This window comes from Sapajus apella, unplaced genomic scaffold (assembly GCF_009761245.1).
Source record: "Sapajus apella isolate SASKATOON/1434 unplaced genomic scaffold, GSC_monkey_1.0 scaffold5, whole genome shotgun sequence".
Taxonomy (NCBI): domain Eukaryota; kingdom Metazoa; phylum Chordata; class Mammalia; order Primates; family Cebidae; genus Sapajus; species Sapajus apella.
The window spans coordinates 15,392,143-15,405,662 of NW_022436945.1; the positions used below are offsets into that span (position 1 = coordinate 15,392,143).

Sequence of the window (13,520 nt, forward strand, 5' to 3'; positions counted from 1 at the left end):
ATTCATTGTAGCACTAGCTATAATTCCAATACAAGAGGAAGCCACCTCCAAGTCTTCCTAGGTAGACTATAAATCCCATGTAGGCAAGAGTAGAATCTATCTTTTTATCTTGTGTCCCCACCACTAATCATTGTCTAAGCCGTGGCAGGACTGGAGCTTTACACCAAATCTCATTTAATCCTCACAATCTAGGAGGCAGATGCTCAAACTACCCCCATTTACACATGAGCAGATAGAGATTCAGAGATTCAGGGACTTGCTGGAGTGAGAGAGACGTGGGATTTTAACCCAGGTACATGACCACTATGATGTTGTACCGCCATTAAAAAAAAAAAAGACCGGCTGGGCTTAGTGGCTCATGCCTATAATCCCAGCACCTTGGAAGGCCAAGGCAGGCAGATCACCTGAGTCCAGGAGTTCAAGCCCAGCCTGGACAACATGGCAAAATCCCGTCTCTACAAAAAATACAAAAATTAGCCAGACATACACTTGTAGTCCCAGCTCCTAAGGAGGCTGAGGTAGGAGGTTTGCTTGAGCCTGGGAGATGGAGGCTGCGTGGGCTGAGATTGCACCACTGGATTCCAGCCTGGGTGACAGAGTGAGATCCTGTCTCAAAAAACCCCACAAAACAGCAGCGACAACAAAATCCCATCAAAGATTGATACAGGGATGAGTTTCCAACTTTTGCTCTGTGATTAGACTCTAAAGCATAACACCAGAAACCCGCTGCAGAAGAGGGTAACAACTATGCCAACTTCTGTCATGAAAATGATCCAGAGGTCCCCACAAGAGAATTCCAAATAGCAAATGTAGAAGAAATCAGGGGAATTGAGAATCATCGTTACAACACCTTGGTAACAATGCTAACAGACAAAATTCTTGCCCAAAATGTATAAACTCAATCTATTCAAGAGAAAATAGAAAACAGACCCAAATCAAGGGACATTCGACAAGCTACACAACAAGTATTCTTCAAGTCTTAAGGGTTATGAATATAAGAAAAGACTGAGGAACTGTCATAGATTGAAGAAGACTGGAGAGAAACATACAACTCAATCTAATGTGGGATCCTGCATTGAATCTGGGAACAGGAAAAGGATATTAGTGGAAAAACTGGTGAAATCTACATGAAGTCTGAAGTGTACTCAACAATACTTTCCCAACATTAATATCTTAGTTTGACAATGGCATTGTGGTTATGTAAGATGTGAGCATCAGGGGAAGCTGAATGAAGGGTATACAGGAACTCTCACCTCTTTTACATAAATCTAACATGATTTTCAAATAAATTTCCGGCTGGACACAATGGCTCATGCCTGTAATCCCAGCACTTTGGGAGGCTGAGGTGGGTGGATCTCAAGGTCAGGAGTTCGAGACCAGCCTGGCCAATATGGTGAAACCCCATCTCTACTAAAAATACAAAAATTAGCTGGGCGTGGTGGTGGGCACCTTTAGTTCCATCTCCTTAGGAGGCTGACATAGGAGAATCACTTGAACCCAGGAGACGGAGTTTGCATTGAGCCAAAATCGTACCACTGCACTCCAACTTGGGCAACAGAGGGAGACTCCGTCTCAATAAAAAAAGAAGTTTCCAAAAAAATCATTGAGAGAAAAACTGTCACTGAAGCATGGCCCAACAGTACAAGCAAACCACTTCCTATTGCGGGGCACTTCTAATTTCTTGAGTTTCTACCTGGTGAGTTTGATGCAACTTGGCAGAAACACCCTTCTGTTTGGAGCTAAAGACCCAGGTTTAGGCTCTCGCCACTTTGCTTACCATCTAATTATTTGGCTTTGAATAATTCATTACTTTTGGCTATGGGTCAGGTATAATAATCCCCACCCCCACAGGATTGTGTGGGAATGGTGCAGGGGACATAGCAGGTGTTTAATAAAGACTCACCCTTAGGGCTAGTGTCCTTGTAGAGTTGTTGTGAGGGGCATGTGAAAAATGGATGAACAACGCCTTTGTAAACTGTGCAGTGTATGGAGACAGAAAGGACTGTTAGGAAGAATTCTGGTTTTGCAAGTTCACAAATGGATGTCACCAAGAGCTGGGTTTTTTTTTTGTTTTTTTGGTTTTTTTTTAGATGGAGTCTCGCACTGTTGTCCAGGCTAGTGGCTCGATCTTGGCTCACTGCAATCTCCGTCTCTTGGGTTCAAGCAATTCTCCTGCCTCAGCTTCCCGAGTAGCTGGGACTACAGGCATGCAGCACCAAGCCCAGCTAATTTTTTTTTTGTATTTTTAGTAGAGACAGGGTTTCACCATGTTGCTCAGGCTGGTCTCGAATTCCTGGCCTCAAGCAACCCACCCACCTTGCCCTCCCAAAGTGCTGGGATTACAGGCATAAGCCACCGTGCCCGGCCAAGAGCTGGTTTTTGTTGTGTTTGCTGTTTACCTGGGAGTCTCCATCCAGGGCAGCTTGGGCGTACATCTGCACAGACAACTCCAGGTCTTGTGACTGGTTTTGGTGGCCATAGTAGTAAAGGTCCCCCATCTTCAAATATGCTGCAGGACATAAAGCACAGATCCATTTATCGAGTAGTTTTTTTCACACCAATATTTCAAATTATTGGCCCAGTCACATGAATGGGTTTTCCGTGCTAGTATCTGAATACAGCACATTTTTACGTTTCCCCGATGTGTCAAGAGAGAAACAAGAAAAGGGCTTTTTACCCAGAGAATCCCTATTTCTAGACGTATTTTCTACTTTTTTCTTTCTTTCTTTCTTTCTCTTTCTTTCTTTTCTTTCTCTCTCTCTCTTTTCTTCCTTCCTTCCTTCCTTCCTTTCTTTCTCTTTCTTTCCTTCTTTCTTTCTTTCTTTCTTTTTCTTTCTTTCTTTCTTTCCTTCTTTCTTTCCTTTCTTTCTTTCTCTTTCTTTCTTTCTTTCCTTTTTTTTTCAATACGGCGGTCTCTGTTGCCCAGGCTGGAGTATAGTGGTGACATCAGGGCTCACTGCAGCCTCGACCTCCTGGGCTCAAGTAATCCTTCCACCTTACCTTCCCAAGTAGCTGGGATTACAGGAGTGTCTTACTATGCCCGGCTAATCTTTGTATTTTTTGTAGAGATGGCATTTTGCCATGTTGTCCAGGCTGGTCTCAAACTCCTAGGCTTAAGCAGTCCTCCCATCTCAGCCTCCCAAGGTGCTGGGATTACAGGTGTGAGCCACTGTGTCTGGCCGCTAGACACAGTTTCTTATTTGGCCAGGTAGCTCTCCTGAATAGCTCTGTTTGTACAAATCTGTCTACAACCTTGTAGCCCAATCAGCCAAGGTTGTTTTGGGTGCTTTACTTCACTTCTGAAATTTTGCTGTTCATCTTTGATGTCTGTTATTGGTAACTCTTTGCTTTAGCCATGTGTTTTATTTTTCCTCTGGGGAGGACTTGTGTTTAAGCATGTATGTATCAACCAGGCGTGGTAGCTCATACTTGTAATATCACCACTTTTGGAGGCTGAGGCAGGTGGATCACTGGTGGTCAGGAGTTAGAGACCAGACTGGCCAACATGAGGAAACCCCATCTATATTTTTAAAAAATACAGAAATTAGCCAGGTGTGGTGGTGCGTGCCTGTAATCCCAGCTACTCGGGAGGCTGAGGCAGGAGAATCGCTTGACCCTGGGAGGTGGAGATTGCAGTGAGCTGAGATCGTGCCATTGCACTTCAGCCTGGTCAACAGAGCAAGACTCCATCTCAAAAAAAAAAAAAAAAGTGCATGTATTAGTCAATGTTCAATCAGGAAAACAGAATCCATTTCAGGCAGTTCAAAAGAGGAATTTCATCATGGGAAAGTAGTTACTAGGGTGTTGGGAGAGCTGAAAAGGCAAATGGGAAATAATAGGCAGCCCAGAGATGAGCAGTGAGAAGGCTACCATCATCCCCAGGACTTGAGGCCACAAGGCACCTACAATGTTACTAGAGACTCAGAGCCTGGTGATAGCTGAGACCAAAGAGGGTGGAGCTGCCAGGCAGGGGCTGGAACCATAGAGATGCAGTCACTGATGGAGACACGGGCAACGCAGAGAGGCAGGGGCTGGAACCATAGAGATGCAGTCACTGACGGAGACACGGGCAACGCAGAGAGAGGAGGGGAGAAGTACTTGGGCTTCTTCCATCCTGTAATCTTCTGCCAGTGCCTCCTATTGCCTGAAAGGAATCAGAAGCTCATAGGTAGATGAGTCTGGGAATTGTAGTTCCAGGAGGCCAGCCACCTACCATGCAGAGCAGGGCTGTGGAATCCAGGCAAATGACTGGCCCAGAGAACTGCTCCATAATAGCATTCTCTTTTACATTTTCATTGACTCAGAAGAAATGCTGGGGCCCAGGAGCGACGACTCATGCCTATAACCCCAGCACTTTGGGAGGCTGAGGTGCGCAGATCACCTGAGGTCAGGAGTTTGAGACCAGCCTGGCCAATATGGTGAAGCCCCATCTCTACTAAAAATATAAAAACTAGCTGGGTGTGGTGGTAGGTGCCTGAAATCCCAGCCCCTCGAGAGGCTGAGATAGGAGAATCACTTGAACCTGGGAGACGGAGATTGCAGTGAGCCGAGATCACATCACTGTACTCCTGCATGGGCAACAGAGTGAGACTGTCTCAAAAAAATAAAAATGAAAAAATAGGAAATGTTGGGTCCAAGCGCTGCATGGAACAATGGGCAAGGAGCAGTGCATTACGTGAGGCTGAGAGCAGAGTTTAGCAACCTTACTAGCAGAGATTTTTCACTTTCTTTTCTAATTATTTAGAAATATCTCACTTCACACAAAGCTGTTAGATATTCCCTGTTCCCAAAGATTAAAAACCTCTAATGGTTCAATTTTGCACCTGTTTTTCTATACATACCAAAGGAAGGAGCATCGATTTGAAAAACAGAGAAGTTATAGTATCTCCAAACACAATTAACACCCAAGTATCTCCTGGCCAGGTCCTAAGGGGTAAAGGAAAGAAGAAGTTAATTCATTAATATTTCGGCCAAGTGACCAACATTGCCTTCTTAAAACCCAATTCATTATCCTTAACCTCACAGCTTCAACTCTGAGAAGAATACATTTACTTACTGGCCTCTCCTCACAGATGTGTGCTAAATTTGTCTGTGACACTTCAATTCCAGTTTCTGCTGCTAAAACATAATACAGCAAAGCTTCATGCCTAAAAATAGATGATTAACAATAAATTTCATACAGTGGCTCTTACTAATATTCACAGAGTGCTTCATATTCAAACATAAAAGGGCACAAAATAAGCAGTTTTTTAAAAAAAACCACAAAATCATGAGTTTTTTTTTAAGAAATAAATATTGTTAAAAATACTGCATGCACTGATTTATTTTCCGTCTTAAAGGCTGAACTCACAGATAAGGCTGGGGAGCTGGTTGATGCAACAGCTACCTCTACTGGCTGAAGGGTGTGTCGGATATTGGCTGGAGAGCTGTCTACTAGCCTTCAGTCCTTGAATCCTTCCATCCTCGCTTAGAGGGATAAGTGGTATTAAGAAAAAACCCTGTGCTTTGGAGTCTTCTGTTTCGTGAAAGGCTTTACAGGGCTTAGGATTCTGAACGAGCTTAATTCAAGCTGAGCTTTTGTTGTGCATTAGAAGTTTGGCAAGGGAGAGGCAGTTTGCAAGGGACTTGGTATCAATGGCCAAAACACATATGAAAAAAACGTTTGACACCACTAGGAATCGAATAATCGCAAAAGAACGAGTGACCCCTTTTCATCTGTTGAAAAATTGGTACAAGATTCATCAACAGAATAATGGCAAGGGCTTGTGGAAATGGACATGCTCTACCACTGCTGCCAGGCTGAGAGCCAATTAATTCCACAGCTCTGGAAGGACAGGCAGGAGGAGACAAGAACATATGTACCATTTGGCCCTACAGTTCTCTCTTGTTGGGGTTTATTCTAAAGAATCAGGGATATGTACAAAGACTCTGCTGCCACGGAGTTCATAGTAGAGCTATTTACATGAGCAACAACAAAAAACTGAAAACGATTTAAACGTTTGAAAATCAGAGACTAGTGAAGTTGACCCACAGTGCAGCCACTTTCAGACGTGCCACTAAAATGATGTGTGGAAGGGTATTGAAAAACATAGCAAAATATTCATGCATAATTTTCCATTCAGTGAAAAAAAAAAAAGCAGGGTATAAAACAATGCATCCTATTTTTGCAAAACAAAAATCAAACTGAACACACACATGCACCCACATACACATGCAGCTACAAACAGGGAGAGGAAAAAACCCTAAAAATTAACACCAAAATACTAACAATACTTATTTCTGGGTGGTGTGAATGCAGGTGTTTTTTATTCTATTCTTTTTACTTATCTGATTCCCTCAATTTTTTTTTATACGTTACCCAGCTTAAGAGTAAAACTCTGTTTTAACCATAAGCAGTTTCTTAAAGCTCATTTTTCATTTTAAGGAGTTGATATTAATAGCTCTTTTGTAATTTTAGCTCCACCTAGGAACTGGTTTAGGAAACGGTGGGGAAAGGCTGGGTGAGGGGGAGTAAGGGAAGCAGGTTCTGAAATCATCTCTTCGAAACTGCTGACAGCAGCTTCCGGCAGGCAATCCCTTGGAGGCCGAGAGGTGCTGGGGATCAAATTAGGATAGTTAGACCTTCAGTCGGACATGGTGCAGGCCACAGGCCACGTGGCTGCTGAGTGCGCCAATTCCCAGCCTCTGAGATACCTGAGGCAGCTGACCAATTAGCTATGACTCAGGCTAAAGAGGGACAAGGTCAGAGAAGCAGTGTCCCTTGCAGAGGCAAGCCAGATAACAAGCCCCAAGGTGCAGCTGCTACAACATCCCAAAGAAACCTTGGGGATTTGCCAACATAGCCTGCAAAATCTATGTTTGGCTACAGGAATCCTCAGAGCAGACGCAAGACCCCAGACAGAAGGCAGGCAAGGGAGGCCCAGCAGAAAGTCCTCCTCATTCTGACACAAGGTCCTGTTCCTAAGGTCTTAGAAAATTCTCAAGTTTCTTCAGAGACACTCCGGCCTTCACTAGTGTCTCAGTTTCCAGCAGGGATTGATGAGGAAAGGAGACGGTATACACCTGCACACCAAGGTCACATATTGGGCCCGTGGCCTCTGTGACCATAACTAGCTGGCATGTGGCTCGTCTTTACTAAAATGTAACAAAATGAGTTGTTTTTCTGGCCGGGCATACGGTAGCTCACAACTGTAATCCCAGAACTTGGGAGGTCAAGGCAGGAGGATCGCTTGAGCTTTGGAGTTCAAGATCAGCTTGGGCAATATGGTAAAATCCCATCTCTACTAAAATACAAAAAAATTAGCTGGGCATGGTGGCATGTAATCCCAGCTACTCGGGAGGCTGAAGCAGGAGAATCGCTCAAACTTGAAAGGGGGAGGTTGCAGTGAGCCAAGATCTCACCACTGCACTGCAGCCTGGGCGATAGAGCCAGATTGTCTCCAAAAAAAAAAAAAAAGAATTTTTTCTCAACAGCAGAAACCAGTAGGCTGGTTGTCAGAATGGGTGGGGGAAATGGCGGCTGACACTCCCTGCAAGAACTTTTACAATGATAAGCTTCATAAAGATAATATCTTGTGTCTAAAGTGATCTACGTGGTGGGGAAGGAAGGGAGGAACAAGTTTTACAGAAGACTTCTATCGTCCAATCATTGTGTAGACCAGAAGGAAATGGCATAGAATTCTCAAGCGTTTCCATTGAGGAAGCACTGAAATCCACCAGAAAGAGATGCCTACAAAGTTATGTGTTATCCATAGAAGCACTGAACAGAAATCCACCTCTGGGCTGGGCATGGTGGCTCATGCCTTTAATCCCAGCACTTTGGGAGGTCAAGGCAGGCAGATGACCTGAGGCCAGGAATTTGATACCAGCCTGGCCAACATGGTAAAACCCCATCTCTACTAAAAATCCAAAAATTAGCTGGGCATGGTGGTGGGTGCCTGTAATCCCAGCTACTTGGGAGGTTGAGGCAGCAGAATCACTTGAACACAGGAGGCAGATGTTGCAGGGAGCCAAGATCGCTCCACTGTATTCCAGCCTGGGCAACAGCGTGAGACTCTTGTCTCAGAAAAAACAAAAAAAAAAAAAAAAAGAAAAGAAAAAAAAGAAATCCACCTCTGTCTCTCATCTTGGACAATCAATCGCCTGATGCCTGTACCACCACCATCCATTTTCACATTTACTGAGCAGTGAGCTCTAGGTGGGGGCTGACCACTCAAGACCAGATTTCCTCAGCTTGTTGAATCTTCTGAGACAATGTCTCTGCAGAAACCCTGTTACCCACATTCAGCCTTCTAGCACTTTGCTCTTACTTGTGTTTCAACAGACATCATCTGAAAATACTAATTACAGATATTCCTACACTTATATTCATTGAACAAACATTTACTTAGCACTTTTTAGTTGTAGGAAGCCCAAAGACAAGCTACAAAACTGTCGTCCTTCCTCGAATTTCCTCAAGGTTTAGGAAGTCAATCAGAGCTTCAAGCTTTATTTCCAATGCCCTCAAGTAAAACTGTCCCCTAGACAGTCATTTTGACAGGGAGAGGGGAATGGGTGCAGAGAGGAAGGGGCTGAGAGAAAAGAAAGAATTTAAGACACATTTGCTATCCTCCTTTCAGACCCAGCACATGCATTTCTAGAATTTTTATAATGATACATCTTAATAATCAATCCTTTGGCTGCTTGCTGTGAATTAAAATTTGAGTACCCCTGAGCAGTTTCTCCACAATTATATTATTTTCCATGTGTTCTTTTCTGCCAGTGCCTGAAGTAGCTCAGACGATAAGGATGAAAAAAAAAAAAAAAATCCTGGGGTCTCAGTGGAATTCAGGACCTCAGCTCTACTGCAAAAAGGTGAATTTCCTTCACCTGGAGCTAATGTATCTTACTTGCCTTGCCTCAAGCCCTCTATAATCTGGCTAACCTCCTGGGTTAAGTATTTTTGGTATATTTAAGACAAAGGCCAATAAAACATGTAGCTTGCAGATAAAACACATGTAGCGGTAAGGCAGAGAGAAATGAAACATGACAGCTGGTCTTTCCTTGGCTAACTCCTTCTAGTGTCCGAGGACAGCCTCAGGCGTGACAACATTATCTTCGGTATAATGCTGATACAGCAAAAAGCCCTTTTCTTAATCATGCTCCTCTTTTAAACTATCCCATATAAATCTTGGAACAACACAGAAAAGCACAAGCTCATCAAACTGACACATGTAATTTGAAAATAACTTACAGAAGAAATTCACTCACACAAAAATAAAAAAAGGGGATGGACTGAGGACATTGATGGATGATTTAGTTCTATTACAGCAGAATGGATGGTACCAAAGAAATATCATGTTGGGCTGTGAAGAGGCCAACTCGCATCTATCTCCTATTTAACCCCTGGGGAGAGCTTGAAGGCTTTGAGAGCAGGAATGGATAGAAGCACTTTGCCCCAAATATATTTTGACAAAGATCTCCCCATTGAAATAGATATGAAATGTTTCTTCCTGTTGATACTAAGAGGTCTCAAATCCAGACTGAGACATAGCTTTAAAAATAATTAGCTTCCATATCAAGATTGGCAAAGATATGGAGAAATTCAAATTTATATATGATGGGCAAGAGACTGAATTGATGAAACCACTTAGGAAAACAACTGACATTGTCTTGTAAGGTTGAATGTGTTCCCCTATGACCCAGAGTCACCACTCCAAAGTTTATATTCTGGAGTGACTCTTTTTATGTGTCCCAGGAGATACACAAAAAATACTCATGGCCGAATTGCTCTTTAAAAATGGAAAGGAAAGGAAAGGAAAAAGGAAAGGAAAGAAAAGAAGAAAGAAAGGAGGAAAAAGAAGAAAAAAATGAAAGAGAACACAAAACTAATTAACAAGAGAATTGGGAAATAAATTGTGGTCTATTACAGCAGTGAATATGAATGACCTACAGGTACATGCATCAAAATGTGCGAATCTTATTTTTATTTTTTTATTTTTTGAGAGGGAGTCTTGCTCTTTTGCCAAGGCTGGAGTGCAGTGGGTCGATCTCGGCTCACTGCAACCTCTACCTCCTGGGTTCAAGTGATTCTCCTGCCTCAGCCTCCCAAGTAGCTGAAATTACAGGTGTGCACCATGATGCCCGACTAATTTTTGTATTTTAGTAGAGACAGGGTTTCACCATGTTGGTCAGGCTGGTCTCAAACTCCTGACTTCAGGTGATCTGACCGCCTCAGCCTCCCAAAGTGCTGGGATTACAGGCATGTGCCACTGTGCCCAGCCAAAATGTGTGAACCTTAGGAACGTAATGTTAAGTAAAAAAAAGCAGTTGAAGAATTATGTATTATATAAAACAATTTTAATCATATAAAAGTCAGAAATAAGACAAACGAAATCCATCGCTTAGGAATATATCCACATGTAGCAAAAGTACAAAGAGAGCAAGGGGCAGATCAACAAGAAGCTAGGCGGATGGTTACTTCTGGGAAGTAGGGGTAGGATGGCATTTAATCTGGGAGGGACAGCTGGGGCTTCACCAGTACTGGCCATGTAATTTTTTAAAAGTAGAATGTAGCCTTACAGCTGTTCATTTTATTGTCATGCTTTGGAACTTATGTATAGATCATATATACCTCATATGTATTAATAACTACATAACAAAAGAACAGAAAAGCCACTCTACTGACTCATGCCACATCTTCTGTTCAAATGCTCAGCTCCTTTTGCCTGGATTTGAACTAACTCCCCTTTCAGGCTTTCCCTTCTGTTCACCATAAACAGCTGTTTGATTAAGCATCTTAGAAACAGCCTCTGTCATGTCACTATGCTCTCCAAAATGATCAATGGCTCCCTACTGCTTCGTAAATTAAATAAAAAAACTATTGATCGTTCCCCACTGCTTCACAAATGCACAATCTGCCATTCAAAATTGGATAAAGTAGCTAGCACTTCTTTGGTTTCATTATATATCTCGCTCAAGTTTTACCCACATGGCATAATATTCTGTAGACTCACTTAGATTTTTCCTATCTCTTTGCTTTTGTTCCTGCAATTCCCTACACCATAAATGCTGTTCCCTGAACGGCTAAGTGGAAATTCCATGCATCCTTCAAAACCACATCATCCATTACTTCTATCATGAAGGCTGTCCCAAGCTTCCCAAACCAGGCATCTTCTCCTCCTTAGTATCCCCAATGAGCTTTACATACTGCTCATATAATCACTCCCTCTATTTGCCTTAGTTCACTCCATCAGTAGTTTCTAAACACTTATTGGGGTACCCCTGTGTACAGGGAACTGGGACACAAGTCATCGGGCAATCAACACGTGAAAAGCAATCATGATCCATGGAAGAACAAAAGGAAGTAAGGAGTTAGGTAAGATTCCTGGACAGAGGGAAAAGCCAGCCGAAGGTCTCAAAGATCGGACAGAATAGGGGCCACATGAGAACCTGCCTGCGGAAAAGATGAGGCAGCAAATTTCCCTAAGCCCTGCTTGAGGCATCTCTTTAAGCTTGTGGCCAGGTATATTGCATTTAAGGGTATTCAGTAACATCTGCTGAACGGAATCCAAACTCACAAAGGGTGCAGGACACACTTCAGGTCTCCTTTCTCCTTCCCCCCCACCACCCGACCAACAAAGCAACCAAACAGAAAACCACGTTGAAGCTGAGTATTCCAAGAGAGCAAGCCACAGAAATCTTAATCCATCTAGCCCTTCACAGCAGCTTTTAAAATGTGCCAAAGTGCTTTGTGACATTTGTGACATTTCCTGTGAAAGGTAATAAACTTTCACAGGACGATGATAACAAAAATTTGCATTTGGTGCTTTCTTTGTTGGCCTCATTTCTCCTACATTCTCTAATTTAAGATTCTCACTCATTGAGATGCTATCTGTTGGTTGTGTGTTCAGCCGCGGACTAAAAAGGAAAATGTCATTCTTTTGAACTTATACTTGAATTTTTAATTATGGTTCAAATCAGAGTATGATCAGTGTTAGGTCTTATCTAATGTGTTTGAGGCAGTGGACCGAGGGCTTTCTTTAGTTATTCGTGAAATACCCAGATCATTTAGGCAATAGACCAGCCAAGAAAATGTGACTCAAGTTAAAACAAAGATGGAATGCTAGAACTGACAGAAAAAATAAAAGAAAGAAGACTAGTCAAGTTAAGAGAAGGGTCTCTGATTTGTAAAATCTGTGAGTAACAGCAAACAGGGAGCATTTGTGGGTCCTCATGTGCCACGTCTCATCCCATATAGAACAAGATGAGATTCGCTAACTCTACCAGAAGGTTGGGAAGGAAGGCATGTGTTTGGTTGTGCAACTGGATACTGGTGAGTGACTTCCAGCAATCCCAGGCTCCTAGTCATGGCAGATGCAGTAAAATATCTATGCAAGAGGTAGCCTGAGCCTTAAACATTGATCTGTCTTCTTGCTAGCAACAAGGCAGAAATTCTGGACTTTCTGGACCTGGAAATAAAAGGCAGAGAGTCTCACCTAAGATCCCCTCTGATGTCTCTAGACTCTAAAACCAAGAGGGGCAAGCTAAAAGGAAAGAGAAATCAATGTATTTGTGTATCTCTCTCAACTTGATGAGTGTGAACAATTCCCCTAGAGAACAAATTTTTGAGTATAATTAAACACGGAAATGCTATGTTTTCCAATCAACAGCCAATCAGTCCATGATACTCTGAATATCATTACTGGGAGGCTGTGATTTCCTTGCAAATTGCTTTCTCAGTTGCATTTTAAGATTCCATTTCATAAGACTATACTGACTGACAGAGAAAAACGTTTGCTCTAACGTGGGTCCCAAGCTTACCATGAGCCTTCCAGGTAGGCATTGAGGCCTTTGCGAATGACATGACCCAAATAGCCATTTTTCTCAGCTACATGTTTTGCCCATCTGAAAAAAAAAAAAAGGGAAGAGAAAATATGCAAACCGTGGCAAATTTAATAAAACATTTTTCTTCATATGATCTCAATAAATCCCACTTGGGGAATATTTTGCTAGTTAGAATTTCTATAGAGCAACAAACCAGAAGTGAATGCTAAGGAGGCAAAGAAAATGCATTCTGAGAGCTTTTCATTTAGTGCCCTTATGATGCTTAGGAGTTGTATTTATGGAAACGAAGGCATGTAAGATATAAAATGAAATATATCCACCAATACAAAAAAATATAATCTCTACCAAGAGTTCTAGTGCTCTACTAAGTCACGTTTACTGACTTCTTATTGGTTTTCCCTATTTTGCTTTGTCCCCTAATTTATTAGGAGTTTACTAATAATGACCTAATCTATTATAATTTTGGACTTATAACTTCTAAAATAATAGTGTAGGAATACATAACTAATAAACTAATAGAAGGAGAAATGTAATAATTTTTAAAAATACTCGATTAATACAAAGGAAGAGTAAGAAAAGAGATTTTTAAAAGGCACAAAAACCCTCCCACAGATGTGACAAATAAAAAATAGACAGGAAAATGGTCTATTTAAAACCAAACATATCCATAATTACATTAAATGTAAATGGACTAA

General features: G+C 42.1%; 1 protein-coding gene across 6 annotated transcripts in view; it reads right to left on the reverse strand.

The window, feature by feature from the left end:
* The window catches only part of SEL1L3 (SEL1L family member 3), a 119,838-nt gene that overhangs the window by 15,656 nt on the left and 90,662 nt on the right, over nt 1-13,520 (reverse strand). For all 6 annotated transcript variants that reach the window (XM_032273591.1, XM_032273586.1, XM_032273605.1 and 3 more), the window contains exons 17-20: nt 12,802-12,885; nt 5,057-5,147; nt 4,842-4,926; nt 2,400-2,509 (exon numbers count right to left, since the gene is read on the reverse strand). In XM_032273591.1, the coding sequence (XP_032129482.1) occupies nt 2,400-2,509; nt 4,842-4,926; nt 5,057-5,147; nt 12,802-12,885 (370 nt within the window). The remainder of the gene's footprint in view (nt 1-2,399; nt 2,510-4,841; nt 4,927-5,056; nt 5,148-12,801; nt 12,886-13,520) is intronic.